The sequence below is a fragment of the Sporothrix brasiliensis genome, assembly GCF_000820605.1.
Source record: "Sporothrix brasiliensis 5110 chromosome Unknown Cont19, whole genome shotgun sequence".
NCBI lineage: Eukaryota > Fungi > Ascomycota > Sordariomycetes > Ophiostomatales > Ophiostomataceae > Sporothrix > Sporothrix brasiliensis.
Genome location: NW_024467138.1, coordinates 2,981,559 through 3,003,888, shown reverse-complemented (window position 1 = coordinate 3,003,888; position 22,330 = coordinate 2,981,559). Strand labels below are relative to the sequence as shown.

Sequence of the window (22,330 nt, the reverse complement as noted above, 5' to 3'; positions counted from 1 at the left end):
GCCTTCCATCGGCGCCAGGTGAGAAGCGTGCAGCTGGGAGCATGGGGCAGTCGATAAGTGCTTATATATCGTGGATAATACTAATGTCGAAGCGATTGAGAGGCGAGATTCAGGAGAGCATCGGGATACTGGAGGCGAACGAAAACAGGACGACTGTCACGGCAAACCAAAGCAAATTGGAGAGACGAACAAGACGTTGAAGATTCAACAATTCAACGTCAGGAAGCAAGCTCGACAAAGCCGAACAGCTCGAGAGCAACGCGCCAGGATGTTGCGGGTGACTGTTTGGTCAATACCGACAAGGGGCTGCAGCTGTCTTGGTGGATTCGAAGTGGACTCTGCCCCCCTCTCTATTTTGTTTTTCGTGAGTGCCCTTGACGTCGTATTGTTTAAATCTGTCTTGTCTTCTTTTGAAAACATGCACGCTATGAACTAATGAGGAATTGTTGGAGGCTGTCCCAAGAGAGGATCGAAGGTAGAATGAGGTCGTTCTCTCAAACGTGTCTCTGGGCGGAGAAGAAATATCAATACAAGCTACGACAGCACAGCTACGTTCGATTTTCAGCGAGCAAAGAACATGAAGAATATACCCTGACAGAAGAAGAACGGCGACGACCGGAAAAGCAGGAACAAAATAAAATCAAAGGAGGGTGGGAAGTGAGGATCGAACCGAGACAAAAACGTTGAATTTGGTCGAATTTCGACATGCCATCACCTTTCTGCCGAAGCGAGGAAATGGACAAAATCAGACGGGTATTACAGCTCCCATGATCTCGGTGGACCTTCACGCACATACCCGCATGCACCCACTCGACCACCACAGGGGTCTGCAGGTAGCCAGGAGAAAAGAGGAGCCATGGAGCCAACTGCCCTCCAACTTCCAGGACCTCTCCTCGAGCTAATCGACGCAAGGTCCTAGGACATGCTGGCGTCACCTCCCCAAAGCTGCTCATGGCACTGAGATCGTGATTGCCTAGGCCTATTGCTCGCTTCTGACGTGAAGCGATGCGTGGGTATCAAAAGGCGAGACATGTGGCTAGCGTGGCGAGGCCATTTTTAAACAATGGATGCTGTTGTGGGTGCCGATCTTAACATCGTCACTTGTTTGGCTTCCTTCTCGACGTTCTTCTGCTCCGTCCCTTTTACTGTCTGCCTTTACTGCTTTCTCTTTTTGTCTCTTTTTTCCTTTTCCTCCTTTTCCTTGCCTTCCCGCCTCGCTCCTCTTGTCACATCAATTCGTGCAGGCTGTCGTTTCCTTGGTTGTCACAAACAGCCGTCACAAACACGCCTACTTTTCAGACTTGTAAAGCCAATTGACTGCTGCCATTCGCTGGTTGACCCGCGCGATCCACCAGCCATTCGAGACACCCCCTCGCTCTTCACATCCCAGCCACCCACCCATACGTCGAATATATTCAAGTGAACGGAGGAGGAATTATGGGACAATACAAAACAACAAGACAACCCCGAGAAAAAAAAATACACGAAAGCAAGACACAATACGGCATGTTGTTGTTCTTGGGTTGTGCTGTTGGTTTTCAGGGACAGACTCCCTCTTTTCCACGGATTAGGCTTCTGTTGATCTTTCAGCCGTTTGTGGCACCCAAACGGTTTCCGAGTTTCCTTTTGAATCGCAAAAATAATGGCACAACGGCAAGCAAAATACAAACCTAATTACACCGCTTTGCAAGAGAAATGTGCAGCGTTCCACCAAGTTGACAGGTCGCACAATAGTGCAGAGAAATCTCCGCGCGGACCGACTAGGCTCTCTTCCGCATATTTCCCCCGTCGCTGGTCTTATATTGCAGACTCCCCTTTGATTCTCGGTGGCTGGTGTCTAAAGCACAAATAAGGGGGCGCATCATGAAGATTAGGACGTGCGCACGGTAGAAAGAGGCGGAGTTCGCTGGCGATGCGCTCGGTCGTTTCTCTCGTCTGTGTCCGTGTTCCCCTTCTCTTCCGCCTTCCTTCCAGGGACATTTCTTCAGTTACTTCGAAAAAGGGCCGTTCTCACATAACCCATGGTTGTGACGGATCGCCTACCACCTTGACATTCTGTGGAAGAACGATGGCCTTCAAGATGACTAAAACGTGTCCGAGTCACTAACAAGATGGTTGTCTTTAGGTTTCGTCGATAATGGCTGTCATATAGCCAAGCCGGCCGTTTATCCGGAATTGGTGGCTCAAATGAAACAAAACGGCGGTACGACAGGCAGCAAACCTCACAAATGGCGATACCGTAAAAGGCTATTCAACAAAACATGCTGTATCTTACCTGGTTTCTGTCTTTTAAGCCGTCGACAGACCGTTCTCTCGCCTACGGGCCTTACTGCTGTTCAGGAACGGTCGTCTTTCCCCTGATGCTTTTGCCGCCAAATGAAACCAGGACGAATTCCATAAATTGATATGCTGGCGAAGGCAACCCCCAAAAACGACAAATTGCCAAAGAGCCAAAGAGCTAGGTCCTAAAACAAGACAACCAGGCTCCTCGTCAGGGCAGAACAGGGGCTGTCGGCTGTGTTCGTTTTCTTGACCAGCGGAGTTGGGTTGTACTGAAAACAAGACTGACCTCCTCCCCCTTGTCTTCTTTCCTGCCCATCGCCGCACCAAAGTGTACCAAGATCCACATCTATGGACATAAGGAGAGTGAGAAAAATTGAGACGAAAATCAGCAAGGATCGAGGAAGCCACAGCTCCCCAGTTACAAAGGCCTCTTTTCAGCGAAAGACATTGAAAAGTACCAGAGCCTTCTTGCTTTGATCTCTCACTCCCCTTGCAAAGGAGGTGGCTTGGTTGGTGGTCAGATTTCCGTTTGCACCACACCTTGAAGTCTGAACCTTGCAGCTTGCACCTCCTATCCCAATCTACTTGCCCACTAAATATAAACGAAGTGAACGCAATGTCACTGTGCCCAAGCACCACCGTTGCTTTTTCCAACTTTTTTTTTCTTTTGATTTTTAGGTCTCCTGTGTCGTGCAGGAATCTGAGCCCACAAAAATGTGCAAAGCACGTCGCACAGATGCATGTTAGTCGATAACACCTTCTTGATACCTGCCCACGCTGCCCAACGCCTTTTTACTTGCACCCTGACTTTCTATGTTCAGCTGAGTCTCACGATTTCTCCGGATCATCTGCACTATTTTGGACCGGAGCGGCAATGATGCGAGCCTCGTACATCGATGGTAGCCACGAGTGTGTCGATCACCTCTGCAAGGGATGCTGAGCGCGCCTTGTTTTGGATGAGACATATCCCAACGTGACAACCCTTGGTGTTCTAATCCACCCTTTTCCACTTTCTTTTCTTTTTTTTCTCACTTTTCGATCTCGTTCTTGTCTTTCTTTTCCATTCTCTGTCGTCTTCCTTTTCATGTTTTTTCTTTTTCTTTTTGTCGCACGCCGTTTTGTCTGACTTTGTGCCCACTCTTTTACTTAGTTCTCTTACCCTAGGCTCTTCCTTCCTCGATCCCCCTCGGACCCCTTGCTTAGCGTCTTCGTTGGCCGTTTCAATATGTCCAACTTGCCCATTTTATTTTCCTTACAAGTACTCTGCCCATGTCGCCAGCGAGGTCAGGTACTTTACTCCCACACTTCCTCCCGTAACATACGTTCTCATTGTTGCTCTCTTCTCAGTGGATGGCCAGGCCTCCATGCCACATCCAGCTCGCCAAGGTCGCTTTCTTTTCAATGGACTAAATCTGGAATAAAAAGACAAGAGGACAGGGGCTGGTGTGCAAAGACGCTCACACGAACTGCTGCTCATCCCTTACATCGGAACAAAAACGACGGAACGACAAACATTGAGGCTTGACGCTCCATGCGACGCTCCATGCTCGCGTGGACGGAATTACGACAAGGTCGTTGGGATTTGTCTAGAGCCATGGATTTCAGGTTCCCTTGCTTCTGGTGCGCGGTCCAAATGAGCTGTGGCCGGTTGCCATGCTGGCGGCAACAAACTGTGCAGGCACTCTGTTTGACAGAGGAACGTGAAAGAAATACCCGCAAGGCGAGGTTTCTCGTCAACTGGGCAGCCTGCGGCGCCTGCAAACCATACATGTAATATACATGGGGATGTGTGCTGCAGAGTGCAAAGCGGACGGCGGTTGCCACATGGAGCTTGCAAGACGAGTTGTGAAGTCGAAGAGTTCAGAGGTGTGCCGCCTGATAATTAAGGTTTCCGGCGAAGCAATAACCCAATTGCCTGCATACGTCCTCCATGCAGTGCGCACTCTTGTCTGGATGAAGCAGATTTGTTGGTTCAGGCCAGTTGCATAGGTCGAAACAACAATGGACCTGAGTCACTGACGTTGTCTGAAGAATAACCCTGCTCACGTAAGAATGCAGAACAAAAAGTACATGATGTCGTGCTTCGAACAGAGAAAACGAAAATATGGCGCTCTGTGCCAACGGGACATGAAATTGGGCAGGGGAGTTCTTAATGGTCCGTTGCATACGACGATAAACGTTGCCGAGTACAGTCAGACGACGTCGCGTGTCGAATGGAGACCCGTGATCAAAGTAAGCAAAGCACCCTAGGCTATCGGAGAAATCATCCTGTGACAAAAGTAGCACGTATGCTTTGTTATGGAAAGGATATAGCAATAGTCCAGGGTACGGAGAGTCCGTTTTCTTGCGGTTTGTCTGTCCTTTTGCGGCGAACTCTGATTTATATCTGCTTGTGTAGCTACTCCGACCGGAAGCGGACATCAGCTCCGGGCAAAGGCCGTGCTGATCCTAACAGAGGTCCTTCCGGGCCATGAAACGCCACACCTCCGTGCGGACCGCACCATGAACGATGAATGGGGCTCCAAGGATCACACGTGATTCTCTTCCCTTGTGTTCGAGGTCACGAGGACAAATTCACAAAAACACGGCGTTCCCTCTATTCTGAAACACAACAGGGACATCACAACACCTCTTCATGGCTCCAACAACCAAACAGCCCGTGCAACCCTAATAACAGACAGAAAGCCCACTCGTCTTCTACGTAATACAGATGCTACTGCTACTCCGTACAAGAGAGAACTTTTAATGTTTCGTCCAGCTTACAGGAAAGGGAGGGCAGATGAAGGGCTAATACCACATATCTATCCACCTCCAGAATCGTTTGATCGCCACACAGCCTTTGTTATTTATTTTGTGCAGCATCGTATGGCATCGACCCTTCGAGCTCCGTGACGTGAGAGGACATACAGCCTATCGTGTTTGTTTGTGTTCCACGCCCTGTCCACAACATGGCACAAGACGTCTTTCAAAATCATTAAACGTACGTCGAAAGTCAAGTAAGCGGCAGTGAGAGTCAATCATCAGCGTCAACGGCAACCCCTACTCAAAAGTTCAAATGTTTTCTTGAAGTTTCCAAGGTGGTCTGGGCCCAGGACGACACATTCGCTTATTACGCAAGATATAAATGTGAGCTGGCCACTCTCCGTGTGGCATCTTGGCAGAATACAAAAGACTCAACCTGTGACGAGGGTGACACGACATAACACACGTTCCTGTGCAAAACTGCAGAAAAACCAATATGCCCGGGCAATATGAGCATTCACAATGGCGGTACACAGCATTTCTATCATGTCACCTGCCTCACTTTGTCTTCCCTCATATGCCCTTTTGAAACTCCCTCGCTCTACATGCACGCCATCATATGACAACGTACTGCCGCACAAAAGGCAAGGCAACTGTCAGGAATCACTATGCGTTGTTGATAAAACTCTGTACCAGCTACTCAATGTTGTACGACGGATGAACCGCCACGGAAAGATTAGGCAGCCTGTGTCAGAGGTAGAGCATGCCCCGGACGATGAAGAACATATGGACTACAGAGCAATAATATCATCAGAGGGACAAGATCGCAGGTGCGGTGTGGAAGAAAAGACGCAACTGGGATCAATGTGGCCAGCTTGTGTACAGCTATGACTGGTTCCTCTGGCTCAAACACTCACAGCCATGCTGGCACTACGTAACAAACAAGCCAGAGCTGGCCGGCCATGGCGAGAAAGAGAAATCCGATATATTTCACATGCACACGTGCCTGAACCAGGAACCTCGCCCACGGTTCCGGGTTCTAGCCTTTCGGGAATTGGGACATCTACAACCGCATTTGCTCTTCTCTTTTTTAAGCATACGGAATATATCCGTGGGCCTAGTCGCCTTGCATGTCACCAAGGCTTGCTTCGACGACACATTTACCGTCGTATCTCTTTCGAAACTTGACTACATGAATATGCAAAACAGCCTCTTTGTATCACCTCCTTCCCGAATGGTGTTCGTACAAGCCGGGACGGCATGGAGCTGCGTTGACCAGGCGAGGCAGTGGTCGAACCTGCGTAACGAACACGGAATTCAAAATTGGGATATCGGGATCTTGATGGGTGTGCGTGGGGGGAAGGCATAGAACAAGACGAAAAAGGCACAAAGGCACAGATCGTTTTGAATTCTAACCGCATAGCAAACGTTCAGCCTTCTCTTGCCGTGTCATTTGCGTTGCCGAGACGGCTGTTGCAGAATGTTTATCTGTTGCCCGGTTATTTTATCATATCGTCGGCGTCGTATTAATTGCCAGCCCTGTGATATACCTCATCTTGTGGTATTTGTATTCTGCCGGTTATACAATTTCCCCTTTCTTTCCCCTTTCCCCTTTCCCCTTTCCACCGTCTCCATTCCTAATTTACTAGTATCTCTCTGAACCGTTTCCCACGTCTATTTGGATTTCATTTTACCCAGGTGTATGTTGTTTACATCAAAAATGGGGGGAAACCAGATACCGATACCTCCTCTACGGCAACAGCACTCGCTTCCCGCCCACCCGGCAATCTGTCTGTGACGGGTTCCAGGTATGTAGGAGACCAACTCGCATTTGTTTACTTTCGCGGGTTTTATTCTGCCTGCATCATATGACACCTGTGCTCCACTGTCATGTCTTCGTTGCCTGTGCTTGGGCCGAAGCCTGCCGTTCGAAACTCAAACTTTGCGACGATTCATTCTGCAATGCGTTTTGTTCGGTCTCAATAATACAGGTTTGTCCCATCAAGGCACGAGAGGCGACATTTATACCCCGACGGAGGCTCGTAGCCATGTCCGAGTTCGGTATCCCGGCCGTGTTATATCAACAAAGACATTACCGAATTGCGAGATACCTGTACCACTTCATTCTGTATGAAGTTGACAGGCCGACACGGATAGCAGAACGTACAACGGTGGCGAGGCCCGTCTAGTCCGGGCGGTGCTGTCCACAATTGTTTTTTTTATTTATCACGTTTCGCTATTTATTTATTTATTCTGTCTTTGTTTACATTCTCATGCAGCACTCGGCCTCTCTCCTGCTCGCCAAATTGGCTACATGGGTAGGTTGCAGTCGAATTTGTTTCTTTTCGTTTCTTTTGTTTCAACTTTTTTTTCCGTCAACTTTTCTATTTTTGCCTTTTTCGACAGATCTCCCATCCATGCACAATCCTCTTCTTCCCTCCCCCGGTGCAGCTGAAGCCCTACATCTCTCCGGTCGGTTTTTATTTATTTATTTATTTCACGCTCTTTGGAATTTCCATCCATATGTCTACAGAATACACAATACGGTGCAATACGGGAGATAAATTGTGGGTATTTCGTTTTAGTTTACGGAGGTATTACGACATACGTCGTACAGAATACATAGACCCTGAATTGAGCATGCCTTGAACTTGCTAGCTAGATTCCACAGAGTGTAAAGCATCCCGGGAACGCTAGCGGTTTAGGAGCTCGGGCACCAAAATACGTCGCTAAAGAAATCGTCACCAAAATAAAACTTCAAATAAATCAGTAAGGAAAAGGTAGCGATGCTTGAAAATAATTCAAAAGATCGAGGACATGTGAGAGCACACAAATGCTGGCTCTGTCCGTGCGAGTGGATCCAATCTGGACCCTCCCTCCTCCATCTCAAGAAGGAAAAAAAAATGGGTGGGAAGCAAGCCAAATTGGCTGCGTTTCAGATTTTGTCCGGGGCAAACACTGTCTTGTTCAACCCTGTTATATTTGGAGGCACACACAACAAGTGGCACTTGGCGGCTCAGGGCGCCAGAGTGGATATTAAATCGAAGAGAAAGTCCAGACAAGAAGCACAGCCTTGCCGCTTTCCAGAGCTGGCGGCATCTACTCTTTTTGAGGTGTCGTTTTGCTTTGAGTGAGCCGGACGAAGATGACAAAATCAAACATTGAGCTTGAAATTCTGTCTCTCTTAAATTGCGATCGAATATCTTTACACTGTCTTTAAAAACAGCACACTAGATTACATCACATCTCAGCACGGAAAATACTGAGGCAATCTAAGGCTACCTTGGGCCCAGATGCTGAAGATTCGACGCCCACTGTTTCCCGCCTCTGTCTCATTTAATCGTTACCAAAACGACAAAAATTGTCTCCAGTTCTTTATTTTCATGATATCATATTTCGCATACGACGTATTTCATGCCGCCGATTCTCCACGACCAGAGTGGCCCAGTCTGTGAGATACATCGTAGTTACAGTGAGAGTCGCGTGTCTGCCCTTGACGGGGGTAAAATAATGTTTTAGGGCCAGTTCGCGTCTTCCCAAGGCAGACAGGGAACAGCTGGGATGAGCCAGGAACGTGTCGTTTTCTTCTAATGTCGGAAAGGATACGTATACGTACCAATATTCTACATCGTATTCTTCTATTCGATGCCATTCAAAACAGCGGAAGCCCAGAGACGTGCAGTATGGAAGACGTCATAGCGTAATAGTGTTAGGGATTCGCTTTCGACAAAACCCGGAAGCGAAGGTACCCTTTTAAGCAAAAACCTTTTGTTGCCATTTTGTGTGCAATACACAGTTTGTGAAGCGGTGAAGGCGCGCATTCCCCAGAAGTCCCTCTTTAATGCAGGAAGGAGGAGCTTCATTACACGATGCATCTTACTCATGCGAACGTGCGTCCGAGGTGTGTCTGAAGATGTGTACGATAGGTCGGGGAGACGGGGCCGAGGGCGGCCAGGCCCTAGTCAGTGACTACTGCAGCATTGTTTCTTCCAAAGGTCTTGTTTCCCTTCACCTTGTGCATCGAACGTTGAAAACACATCGTAAGGAGCATGAGAGTCCCCAATGCAGGGCCCCCCTACAGCTCTCCTTTCGTCGCATATCCAAAGGCAATCAGGAGACGGACAAGCAGACGGCAATCAGGGAAAGCCCATGGTCGGGAAGCATGCGTTTTATGGCTTTTGTTCCAGCAACGAAGCATCAGAAACGCAAGAAACACCAAAAGCCCCGGGAAGCACCCGCAAAACAGTGCATCAAGACCAATGGGACTGGCCTGGTTTCTCTTCTTTTGCCCCCGTTCCTCTCCGTTCAGGGGTACATCAGCGTACCATGGCCCCATGGCCCCGTCGCGTCAGGAGGTATGACAGGCGGCGAAACAGTCGACTTGGGACGAGATCGTACGGCGGTCTTTCCATGGCATTGACAGGTCGATGACAGCAATCCAGCAATCCACCACACATGCAAAAATTGCTCAGAGGCCAGCCAAGCACATTTTTGTCGGGAGTACTAATCTTACGACGTACGTCGTACTCACTGTCGCAATGCATTTTTGTCAGCCAGCCTGCCCAGTCCAAGTCGAGCCAGACGAACCTGAAAATAGTAAACAGACCTCGGACCTAGAACTGAGAAATTAGTGTCAAAGGCCAGATCCTGGAAAGACAAATAAAAATAAAAACTCCGTATGGGAAACAAAAAAGTCGATAAATCGTACCAGCGTACCTCGGGTCAGTTAAGAAACAAGCAAGGATGTTGAGGGTCAGAATGACGAGCGGCGACGAGCAAGTGGAGTGCGACAAGCGGCCAGACAGGCAGGGGCAGGGTTTCGGTGCAGGACAAGCAGGGCAGAACAGCGGCCTGCTGTGTTGTGGACGACAGCCAGGGGTACGATACGCCAGGCCATCACTTGCGCAGCACTCCGTAAAATGTCACAGTATGGGAGCAGTCGCTCTCGTTCCTCGTCTTGCTGGCGTCTCAGCGTCTTGCCATGCATTCCACAGGGAACCGGCCAGGCCCGTCGAAGCATAGACGGCACACGGCCTGCTCAGTAATACAGTGTGACTAGCAAGGCAACAGGTAATACGCCACAGGCGGCAACGGTAATGAAAAGGAGCAGGCGCGTCTATTTCTGGCTCCCAAATGCTCTTAATATCACAGGCTCTATTTATGTATTCGTTCAAGCAGAACGGCCGCCGCGAGTCGCATGTAAAGAGGACGGGACGAGGACGCGGCCAGAGGGTGAGGCCAAGCCTGGACAATTAAAAGCTGCAAAACACGTCGCGGAACCAACAAACGGCCGGGTCCGAGTAAGGACGTTTGAATGGTCGAAAGCCGTCCGATGCAGAAGCCAGACAAGTCGCCATGCAAATGTAGAAAAAGCCCGCAACGACCGCACGAACTGCACCTTCCCGCTGCGACGGAAAGGGTGCCTCCTCGTCCCTCTCCTTAATAGTGGCCCCCTCGCCTTCCCTCTCACGTCTTTAAATTTCGGGCATCGACGCCCATTGGTTGGACGTTCTATTTTTAGTAGGCGCCAGAACCAGTCGAAACACTGTTCCAGCAGATTGCCGCGTGGTGATTGGCCGCCCGGACAGGGGAGGGTTGTTCCAGACGCCGGCGCTGTGGGTGCTGATTGGGCAACCACTTAGTACTGTGGGGCGCCTTACCAGTAAGCCTCAGCATGCACGCTCCAACACGACAACTTCCTTGGCTTTCCCGCGCACGACGTACAGGGCGATTGCGACTGGCCACTGCGAACAGCAGCAGAAACGAAGACGACAGAAGGAACGACAGGCAAACCGCCCATGCGAGACCCGCTTTTCACTTCGCGTTGCGCCTTCTCATCCTGATCCGATCCTCTTGAAACTGTTTCTCTCTCTGTTGAGCGCATGCAAAGCACTCGAGGCACTGTCCTTCTGCCATCCTTCTTGCCCCCTCGCCTTCCCCTACTAGACGCAGATCTTACTTGTCATCTTTGCCACGCGCGCACTCGACGTTCGGCCCTCGACCTGGAACCCTCGATCCTAATCCTTTTGTTTTGGGCCCGTCCATCGCACCTGCCCTTTGTTCCTAAAAGTAACGATACATGTGCACAGTCAGTGGTTGGTCGTGACTGCCATACCAGACCCGTGGCGGTTGTCCGTCGCTCCTGCCGCTCCCCTCATTTGCACAGAAACAGTCGGAGAACGGAATACAACATACGAATGTACTTTGTCCCTATTCGCAGGCCTTCCCGCTCCTCGGGCGAGAAAGAAGGCCCCCGTTTCTTCAGCACCAACAGCCGTCGTTCTGGCCGTCCATCCCACCCTCGTTCTTTCTCCGTCTTGTCGTTGTCGCTCGCGCTTTCCCTCTCCACAAAGAACTCCACCACCCTCCAATCATCCACATCCCCTTCCAATTCCTAGGCAAACCCCTGTCCGTCTCCCTCCTGTTGCTGAACAAAGGCAGACCGAACCGCCTGGCGCTGGTGGCTCTTTCCTGTTCTGTTCAGCGTTCACAAACTGTCTGGCGCACACACACAACGCCTCACATCTCACCCGCCGCCTCTTTCCCCCGTTTCTCTCTTTGTTCCCCCTCCTCCTTCCTCCCTTGTCCCCTGTCATTGGCACCCAGCACCAGCCAAATCTGTTTTCTGGCTGTCTTCTTGTCCTTTCGTCTTTTCTCCGGCACTCACCCTCGCCCAACCTGTTTGTCTTTTCGCTCGCTCTTTGCACTCGTCTGTTTGTTTTCCTTACACCTTGACTTGTTTTCTTCTTTTCTTCTCCCCCCCGGGACATCATCACCAACCCTCCCATCGAGCACGCTACGAGCGAGCCAGCAGACGACGACGCCGGCATCACCATCGACTTGCGCTCGCCCATCTCTCTCCTCCGCCTCGTTTCGCGTCCGCTTTTTGTCCCTTCGTCCTTGTTGGCTTACCTCTCTTCTTTCCATTCTACTCGTTTTTCCTCATCCTCCGCGGGGCTCCGCCTTTTGACCTTGCAACGGCACAACCGACAATGTGTTAGAATCTTCTTAGACCAGACGTCGCTTTGCTTTTGGACTCTTTTTTTTCTTCTTTTTCTTTTTTCTCTTTTGGCCGGCCTTTGTCTTTCAACCTGCCCTCTCTCGACTGTTGCTTCGCTTCTCTGCCGTTTCTCTCTCGACCCAACAAACCCGCCCTAATAACCTTATTGTTCGCTGCGTTACTGGTTCTCTCTGCGACAAATCCAACCCTCTCGGCTTTTGCAACACGTTTAATACTTCATCGCTCTCCCTCTTCTTTCTCCCGCTTCTTCTCCGGGGCAGCACAAATACCCAGGCGGTTGGCGCGTACCGGGTCTTGACGCAGCAGAAGCAAACCTGGAGGCTCCCAACGACCGCGCCGGCTCCTTGCCGACAAGGCCGAACGGCACACCCAGCGGCTCCCCAAACGAACAAAGGCCATCCTTTTCCTCTTCCTCTCCCTCTCAACGCTCCCGACTTCCGCCGCCTCCCTTTCCGACAATGCCTTCGGCCACCGCACGGCGATTATACGAGGACCAAATACCGTCCTTTATGTCCGTCTTCGATCTGGGTGCCGAGACGATGGACGACCAAAGCACTGTCACCGTTGTCGACCCCAAAATAATAGGCTTCCCCAGCTCCAGCTTCGCCGAGAAGCAGCTGTCCAGCCTCACTCACCCATCCTCCGCAAGCACGACGGGCCCCGCTGCACCACCGCCACTCTCCGATCCGTCGCACCGCCACCACGACAGCACGTCGACACAAATGTCCGAGTCGGCTGACTCGTCGCCCACAACCACAATGTCATGCACAGACTCGTCCTCTCTCTCTGACCCGTCGCCGTCGTCCTCGCCCGACTCACCAATAAACCTCCTTCCGCTTGCCGCCTTCCCTGGCCCCTCGTTTGGCGGTTTCGCTTCCATGTCGACTGGTTTGGCCTCTTTGTCAGTCATTGACCCGAATAACGGCAACACCACCAACAGCAACAACAACAATGGCGGCCAAGGCCTTGAGCGCCCCATGACCTCACCGTCGCCAAGGCGGCGCAACATGAAGGGTCTGTCCATCCAGCCGCCATTCGTGTCACCGACATTGCCTACGTCGACGCAGATTTCTGAACCGACATCACCATCTTTCATCAAGCCTCAGATCCCCGCCATGAAGCGTAAACCCAGCCAGCTCAGCTTGAAGACCACCACCCACGACCTTGTCAAGTCCACGGCAATTGAGGTGCCTCAGTCGCCATCCTTGGCCATTCCGCCCATCCTCCAGCGACGCGCGCTGAAGCACTCGACGTCCTCGCCACACATCTTGTCATCGCTCAACTCCTCGACATTTGGTCCGCCAGGCGGCATGACTTTCCCCACCGTTCTCGAGCGCAATGAGTCGGGCCTCTCTGAATTCTTGCGCCCTTCCAAACCGGCTGGTCCGGTCGGGTTGGACGCCACTATTCTTGAGGAGGAGTCGCCAATTCGCGCGCAGATTGCAAATCGTGCCGCGTACGAGTTTGAGCCGTACCATGAGGTCGAGAATAATGAGGACCAGAAGACGCCCGGCTACCCCGATGGCCCGATCGCTATTTACGATGACAATGTGTTTTTGTACCTCGAGCCGACAGCAGAAGAGGCTTCGCGCTTTGATGTTGTCATCAATGTCGCTCGCGAGGTGAAGAACCCATTCAAGTCGAACGCCAAACAAACCCAGGCGCAGTCAAACCCGCTCCCACCACAACAGCAGCAGCAGCAGCAGCAACAGCAACATCAACTGTCACCGCCTCGGCTGAACGAGCCGAGAAATGCGGTGCCCAAACTGGCCCCGATTATGGAACCGGCCATGGAGCAAGAAGCTGAGCCTGCGGCTGAATGCGAGCAAGTCAACGGGAGTATTCCTATAGTGACGGAGCCTACCACCAAAAGGTTGGAGGCTTCGCATGCCGCCACTTCGTCCCGCCTCAAGCGAAAAGCGCCGGCATTGTCTCTGACGCTGGCCGAGCCGTCTACTAGTGCGACAGAGGCAGGCAATGAGGACAACACCCCCACTACCCCGAAGGCCACCCAAACCTTGCAAGAGCCCGAGTACATCCACATTCCGTGGGACCATAATACCGACATTGGCCAGGACCTCATGATGCTCTGCGAAGCGATCGACAAGCGCACGAAGGAAGGGAAGAAGGTTCTGATCCACTGCCAACAGGGCGCGAGTCGATCGGCCAGTCTGATCATCGCGTACGGCATGTACCAGAATCCAGAGCTGACTGTCAATGACTCCTACTACGCGGCTCAAGCCAAGAGTAGATGGATCAGCCCCAATATGCGGCTGATGTACTGCCTGCAGGATTTCCAAAAGGAGGTCAGAAAGCGGAGAGGCTCGAATTCCTGGCTCCGGCCAGGCCGGAGTCCGACCAAGCACCGTGCAGCGCTCTCCATGGACGCGATTGAAATATCGCCCAAGGAGCCCCTATCTGCACCACTTCCCGCCGAGGATGCAAATGGAAGCGGTAGTGCCACAATAAACAGTCCGGAGAGAAGTCCCATGCGGCCACGCGGCAACTCGACGCCAAACAGCCGGGAACCCATCTCGCCGGGCCCATCCTCGGCACCATCCAGCTTTTCGTGGGATGAGAAGGAGGATGAAAGCGACCCGCAGCGGTTCGGCCGGTTCGACTTTGGTTTCACGTCGACTGGTCTTCAGCCACCGAAATTGAATGCCCCGCCCTTGTCCCAGGCCCAGACCTTTGGCGGCAGCGGCGGTCTGACTCTGCCAGGTGGTGGCAACGGTACGGGTGGTGGTTTCATGCGCCCGCCACCTTCGCCTGGCTTTGCCGCGCATCGCTTTGGGGAGTTCCCCGGCAGCTCATATTCGAACCCTTCGTCGTCTGGATTCCCGCTTCTCAGCCCTGGCTTCCCGCCACCGCGTAGCTCTTGTAGCGATGGCCTGGACAGCATCCTAGCTCGGAACATGGACCCTCCTCCTTTGAGGCCTATCAACTACAGCAACCCTCTCAAGACCACCGCCACCAATATTGCTAGAACTACTACCACTACCAATACCAATACCACTACGACCAATGCTCCGCCTGCGCCTACCTTCAAGACGTCATTCTTCAATCTCCCCAGCATCATCGTCAAGCCATCACCGAAACCGGAGCAGTCGATCACAATCCGCCCCGCATATGTGGACGATGATGAGCCGCTCATGTCGCCGCGTGCAGAGACCATGACGAACAACCCACTGCACGACCAGTTGGCCGACCACCAGCAGTACGCCGAGATGTCGTCGGCGGGGGGCATGCACTTTGTCGAGGCGCGGCCCACGCTGGTTGACGACATGGACAAAGAGATTTCCAACGAACTCTTCTCCCCACGCGAGACCATGTTTCCGCGCGATCCCTTTTTCCCGTTTGGCCGGCCCACGCAGGTGGACGATCCACGCAGCCCGCCCACCAAGGGCGAAACGCCTATTGTGCGTTCCATTGATGAATTCATATGAATGAAAAAGGAGTGGCCTCCCCTCCCTTGAGTAAGAAGAGGAGGGGGGACACCCCGTTGCCAGCGAGCGTTTTTAGCCGGTGTTTTTCTTTTATTTGTTTGCTGGCGTTGTCCATCTTTTCTGTGTGTGAAGTTTCATTTGTTTTCCATTGGGGGGTGTGGGGGTTGGCGACAAGTGGTGGTATCAGGACGGGAGGTGTTCAATATTTAGTCCGATCTGGCTTCATATTTCTGGCGAGCCAGGGTGATAAATAGGGCGCAGGCTTTTGCATTTCTGAAAACCTCGTCCAAACCTTTAGTGTATCATTATCTTTTACCTCAATAACAAATCATAAATATTATTTCTATGTACTTGAAGGTGCTTGAGAAGAGTTATGACACTACAAACAGGCCATTCCGCCGTCGCATATATGTAAACACCAATTATTAGTTAGTGGTGCGTAGTCCATATGGGCCACGGTTCTTCCTGTTCTACTACTTGCATTGCACATATAGCCCTTCAAGCTCCTTTGTCTTTTCTTGTCTTCTCTTTTCATTTTGTCCCACTGTTTATTTGTTTACTCAAGGTATGTAGGGCGATAAAAATGTAAATATTGTTTCCTGTCAATTAAAAGAAAAATAATACTTCACTATTTTTAGAAGTCCTATTTATATTTGAGGAAATATACAAGCCAAGAACTCAAAAATAGAACGGAATTGCTCTACATCATTCACGCAGCTTACAGTCAGAAACCGCCTTCCAAGCTCGGCTCGCTTATAAATTTCTTCTTGTTCTTTTATATTTTACGTTCTAAATATAATTTATATGTACATGTAAGTTGACATCTCCGTTGTCGCGGACACGTCGTTTCTAGAAATGGGAATGCCAAGTGGTGCACAAGACAAATAAATGGTAACTGTTTGCAACGGCAGATGCATGCTCTCCATGCACTGGTCTCTTCGCATAAAACTCCGTGTTGTTCTCGCCCCCTCGCCTTCTACTGCGTCTTCCCCGCCTTGGCTGCCTCCTTCTTGAGTTTCTCGGTCCGCGCAATCTGTGCCTCAACACCGATGCCGCCAAACACCAGGCCAACACCCAGCCACTGCATCCCTGACAGCCGGTGACCAAAGGCCACCACGGACAGCATCATTGTGCACATCTTGCGCGTGACTGTGACTGTGACCAAAAAGACGGACGAGAAGGTGGCGAGGGCGTAAAAGATGAAGATCTGGCCGACGGCGCCGCACGCCGCGAAGCCCAGCACGTCCCGCCAGACGGACGGGTGGCGCTGCATAAACTCGAGGGCCGCGGCCAGCTCGCCGCTGCCGAGGTTGGTGCCCCAGAGCCCCGTGGTGGCGGCGGCAGCGACTCCGTGGCCAACAGATGTAGCAACCTCGTCGACGGCGCCGAGCCAGGCGCCAACGCCAGAGTGCACGAGCAAGGGGCTGACGACCAGCAGGTAGGCGCCGGTCACGGCGGTCTGCATGAGGCTGTTGGCGCACATCATCTGGGGGCCCGAAAAGGGCTGGAAGGCGCCAAAGATGTAATCCTGGGTGCTGTTGGTAAGGCCGTCAAACAGCAGGTTGATGCCGAGCAGCAAGAGGCCCCAGGCGGTGTGGCCCGTGCCCGAGGAGGAGGACGAAGACGCTCTCTTCTTGTGGCTCCCCGTGTGCAGCGTAAAGACGGCGACGCCGGCCGTGACGGCCGCGACGACCATGTACTTGTAGAGCGGGTAGCGGCGACGGAAGAGGGTGACGTGCAAGAACATGACGGGCAGCAGCTTGCAGGACTTGGCCAGAATGTAGGTGATGTAGTCAATATGGCCGAGGGCGGCGTAGCCAAAGGGCGAGGCGAGGGACGAGGTGAGGGCGACGAGCAGCAGCGGCAGCAAGAGGCGCGCAGACGGGATGATCGGGGGCAAGGGCGTGCCGGTGGGCGTGGTGGCCCAGAGGTACAGCATGCCGGTGACGGCGGCCATGGCGGACTGGACGGTATTCAGAAAAACGGGAAAATGGAAGACCTCGGTGGCATTGGCCGGGTCGCGGTTGGCAACAATGGGCGCCGGGTACGTTGTCGTGGTCAGCTTCTCCTGCAGGTAGCCCCATGTCAGGCTGCCAGTGAGGTTAGCATGTGTCGGGATTCGTTTGCCCAGTGGGCCTGGTTGTCGGACGTCGCACTTACAAAGACCCGTAGATGCCAGCCACGGCAATGGCAGCCTGCCGCATCCCCGCGGCGCTCTTTTGCGATGCGCCGCTTGATCCGGCCTTGGCAGTTGCAGCGCCATTCGAGCCGCCCGCTGCCGTCGCAGTTTGACCGTTGGCTTCTTGCTGCTTCGCCAATAAGGCTGCTTCCCGGTCAAGCTTGCTGACATACTCGGATGATGGCTCGCGACGGACAGGCGCCGCCTGCTTGGTGCGCGCCATTCTGGAAGTCGAAAAGGACGAGGAGGGATTGAAGGAGAGTGTGTGTTGCAATGAGAGCTAGGACGACCGCCAGCGGCTTCCGGGAGTGTCGATACGGTTCGCACGGACAGAAAGGATTAGAAAGTCCAGTTTACAGAAAAGAAAAGAGCAACGAAGTACGGAAGACCAAAGATGAAAGGAGCGGCAAGATGTACACGCCACTACAGTATCGTTGAGGGCTGCTGCGCTAGGCGAGAATAATGAGGCTTTGCGCGTGGCAGCGCGTTGATTTGAGGTTGCTCCTTAGTAGTTGAGCGGACAGCCTGGCATTGAGGATTCGGGGGGGAAAGTGGTGGCAGAAACGAATCCAGCCAGGTGGCCCTTCAGGCCGTTTTCAGAAGGCGGTGTGGGTGGGTCTCCTTGCTATTTGTAGCCTTCTGTTGATAACGGTGGTTCAGCACTACAGTGAATATCAGAACCCAACTTCACAAGGCACCGCAAATAAACTGTCACCTGGAGAAATGTCTTTCTTTCTGCAACGTTTTGAGTTTTATTTCTGTCAATTCCTTTTGGGCCTGCTTCGACCATTTTATTTGAGAGTCTGTCGTTGATGCGAGGTAAACATGTACATTGAACGCCGGCACACAACAACTCAGAATAATATGAACGGAAAATTTGAATAATTTGGATAGTATCGAGAGTGAGCGGAGACAAGACAAAAAAAAATAGACACTGGCGAACTCATGGCTATCCATTGTCACCTAGTCCCCGGTTCCTCATTAAAGCCATCGAAATAAAGCTACGCGAGGGGTTACATGCTCGAACGCGTGTTTCGTAGGTCTGAGGCGAAATGACCGACGGAGAAGGGAGAAGAAGGGTTGACATGAGAGCGCGGGTTGATAATCCGAGTAGGAAACCATTTAAAGACGAGAGTGGGACGTTTCTCGTGTGCTCGGTGAGATACAGTTTTGGCCTAAAAGATATCTGACGACTAGGAGAACAGGAGTTTGAAAATATCGGGACGAAAGAAGCGAGGCGGACAGATAGAAAAATTGCCGGAGGGAGTGTGAGTGAGGTGAAAAACGTTCCAGGGAGAGTTGTTCTGTCATCTCCTCTTGTTTTTTTGGTGGATTGGAAAAATCATAAATCATCGCCGAGACAAAGTAAGCAAATTGTTAAAAACAAAACAAATAAACACCCTTTTTGACCATCCATGCCCAACCAGCTTCGCCATTGCAGAACGTTAAGACCGCTGTAGTAAAATGTCGACTGAGCATTCGAGAAGAACGATTTGTGGTAGAGGGAAAGGAAGCAAAACCACTTTGACAAAGACAGGGAAACAGGGTAAATAAGACAGGGGAGCGTGCCGACGAGGCATAGTTTTTCAGTGAACAGGGCAAAAGAACGAGGAACATGGGAAAGGAAAAATAAGAGTTAGCCGGTGCAAACACGCGCAGAGTAAATCGATGAGCCTTGTCGTATTATCATTTTTGTACCGCCCTCGAGGGCTCGCCGTTAAGAAAAAAGTTCAGCCTCGCGGCAAGCCGGATCTGGTGATGAATCAAAGGTCGAAGGGTTGCCGAAATCGAGTAGAAAATAAATATTATCAGGAGAGACGCCGGAGGAAAGATACAAGGAAACGTCAACAAAGTCAACCATGGTTCTTGCTGTACCAAGGATGAAGGAAGGCGGGTTGGATAGCCGCCAATCGGGATGGTCGCAATTACTCAGGAGACTGCACAGCCTGGCTTCTGCGCATCTTCTCGGCCTCGAGGTTTTCGTACAGGAGGAAAAGTGCCGTTTCATTCGCCTTGGAGGTTCCCATGATGGTGAACATTCTCTCACCAGTCTCATCGTGAGGTGCCTAATCTACGTTAGTCGTCTGTTGTACCTGAGTATTTCGAGGCTACGGGACTGGCTGCCAACATACCTTTGCAATGGAGATCCGTGCACCAGAAGTCTTGCGAATCTCGCTGATCTTAGTACCCGCACGTCCAATAATGCAGCCCACCATGTCAGCGGGGATGCTGATGTTCTGCGTCTGGAGCTCAGCTCCATGCTCATCCTGCGTGGGGGGGCCACGGGCAGCAGCGTCCGAGTCAGACCGGCGGTTGTTCGAACGAGGAGCGCCACCGTTGCTGAAATCAGCGCCATTTCCTGTGCGCGTCACACGGGACGAGTTGCCGTAATCACCGCGCGGCGCAGAGTTGAAGCTCGAAGACGGAGCAGACGAAACGGTCGGGGCGCTGCCGCTTTGGGTGCGAACAGCAGGGTTGTACAGAACGGTGCCCGTACCGCGTTGCCAATCATCGACGAGGCACTTGCAGATTTCCCAGATGGCGCTGCGGATACCGTCGGGGGTGCCTTGAATCTCGACAATGCGCTCCGTCGATTGGGGGAGCATGTCCTTTTGGGCAACCATGCGAACGCCGGAAGCATCCTGGATGTGCTTGATCTTCAGGCCGCCACGGCCGATGATGGTGCCCATCTGATTGTGAGAGATAAGTAGTTTGATGGCTGGCTTGGTTAGTACATGGAGAAATATATGTAGTGAGTAATCCAGGTAATAATTGCAAGAGCGGGACGTCGCATCGACTTACGATGAGTACCGTTTCCTTGGACGACACCACCCATGCCCATGGTCGGAACACCTTCGAGAAGGGCAGCTGCCACAATGGAGTAGGCCTTTGCGATGGCCTCGCAGCCGCCAGTGATGGTCAGGACGCGGTCGTGCACACCCTGAACGACTTTGCTGACACCGGCCTTGACACCGGTCTCGTCGCGAAGGTCTGCGACATTCTTGCCGGCCTTGCCGATGATAACACCGGCTTCCTTTGACGAAACGATCGCGCGCAACGTCAGCTGGGTCTGCGCATATTCTTCGTCGGTCTTGGGGATGATCTCGCCGTCGGGGCCGAGGCGGTCGTCATCGATCTTCATATGGTCGGAGAGGTCCGCGACATCGTTGCCGTTGCCATCTTGAGCAGACATTTTGTTGTTTGGGGGATATGTTTCGAGGGAGGTGGTGTGAGACGAAGAAGCGGGGAAGTTGGCGGAAGAAAGAGGTGGCCGTAGGGTCGCGAGAAGTGAGACGAAGGGAGGCAGAAAGAAGACGGGATAGAGAAGACGTGAGGGAGAATAAAGTGAGTCGGTGAGGTCGGGGAGGAGGGAGGTGGGAGAGGGGAAGGAAGGAGAGGGTGATGCCGGTCAGAAGATGGGATGTAGTTGTCTTTTGTTCTTGTTGGAGAGAGAAGAGGGTTGATGGAAAACCCAAACAAAAAAGTGAGGGGACGTTTTTGTTGGCGGCGCGTGAGGAAGAATTTGTGTGGGCTGGCAGTGGTGGGGGAGTGGCACTTCTACGGAAAAGCTAGTGTGGGAAGACAGTTAGTGGCTTGTTTGATTGGTTGAAACGGTGAGTACGGAGCAATCGCACAAAGCCGACAAGGGTAGGCAAAAAAAGGAATAAAACAGCGTGCAGGGAGCAATAGGCGTTGAAAATGAAAGACAATGCAACTCCAGTAGTGGATGAGATTGAGACGGGAAAGTAGAAAAGAAATACTGTGAAATAAAACAAAACAAAGATCCTCGAAATGCAGATGGTCTTTGAGGGTATGGTATACGTGCGAAAGGAGCACTTCGGTGGGAAAGATGCAGACATGACGAGCAGTGCCGTCCCAGCTTCCGTCAGAAGCCGCTTTGTAAACACGTCAAGTTCCTTCTCATGACTCCACTTTGAGTCTACGCGAACAGATAACGACCGCTTGAGACATCAGGCATAAGCACGCTTTATTCGTAATGAAACTGCTTTGGCGTTGCTGTTTCCTTGCGAGCCTGTCAGGGCCCAATAGTCTAGCCAAGGTCAACTGTGAGTGGCGGGGGCAGGCGCTGCGATAATGTACAAGATGAATTTGCGAGCGTGTTGAGGCGCAGAAATGGCTTAGGGCAAGGATCAAATGTGAAAATAGGGAATTGTTGTTATGGTAAGACAAAAGACTAGACGACTTACAAGTCCGTGAGACCCTGGTATTGTTAGGGTGACTGATGATTTGCACAGTGGGGTTGTCCCAGAAGTACAGGGATGGACGGGGCGAAGGCTGAAGCTCAAAAAGGATCCTGTTAGTGCATTGGATATCTCGGGGCCTCACTGTTTCCGACACCGGGATATTGCAAGGCGATGGAAGAATGGTTGCTTGCCCTTTTAACCTTGCAAGTGGTGCGCTTGTTAGTTTTTCACTTGTAGCGAAATTGACAGAAACACATGATGAGAATTGGCAGACTTGGTAGCATCAGACCGAGATACTAACCGATCTTTGAAGTACTCGGGACGAGGTCGACGATTGTCGATTGCAATGGGGTAGAGCCGGGCAAGGTGGGGAGGGCAGTAGCGGGAACGGTCCACGCGTAGACGGATCAATGGGTAGTCGATCACAAAGTACCGGAGCTATTTTGAAGGACAG

At 51.9% G+C, this 22,330-nt stretch overlaps 3 protein-coding genes across 3 annotated transcripts; 1 reads left to right on the top strand and 2 right to left on the bottom strand.

Annotated features, from left to right (window-relative positions):
• Positions 1–12,504: 12,504 nt before the first annotated feature.
• Positions 12,505–15,492, top strand: SPBR_00146 (protein-tyrosine phosphatase; the record flags this gene model as incomplete). The annotated part of the gene is made up of 1 exon (XM_040758466.1): positions 12,505–15,492. One exon carries the CDS (start codon positions 12,505–12,507, stop codon positions 15,490–15,492), a length of 2,988 nt encoding a protein of 995 aa, XP_040618639.1.
• Positions 15,493–16,468: 976 nt separating this feature from the next.
• Positions 16,469–17,894, bottom strand: SPBR_00603 (solute carrier family 35 (UDP-galactose transporter), member B1; the record flags this gene model as incomplete). Its single annotated transcript, XM_040758922.1, has 2 exons — positions 16,469–17,582; positions 17,653–17,894. 2 exons carry the CDS (start codon positions 17,892–17,894, stop codon positions 16,469–16,471), a joined length of 1,356 nt encoding a protein of 451 aa, XP_040618638.1.
• Positions 17,895–19,596: 1,702 nt separating this feature from the next.
• Positions 19,597–20,864, bottom strand: SPBR_00681 (KH domain RNA-binding protein; the record flags this gene model as incomplete). The annotated part of the gene is made up of 3 exons (XM_040759000.1): positions 19,597–19,737; positions 19,804–20,390; positions 20,474–20,864. The coding sequence occupies 3 exons, from the start codon at positions 20,862–20,864 to the stop codon at positions 19,597–19,599; spliced, it is 1,119 nt and encodes a 372-aa protein (XP_040618637.1).
• Between the last annotated feature and the right edge of the window lie 1,466 nt (positions 20,865–22,330).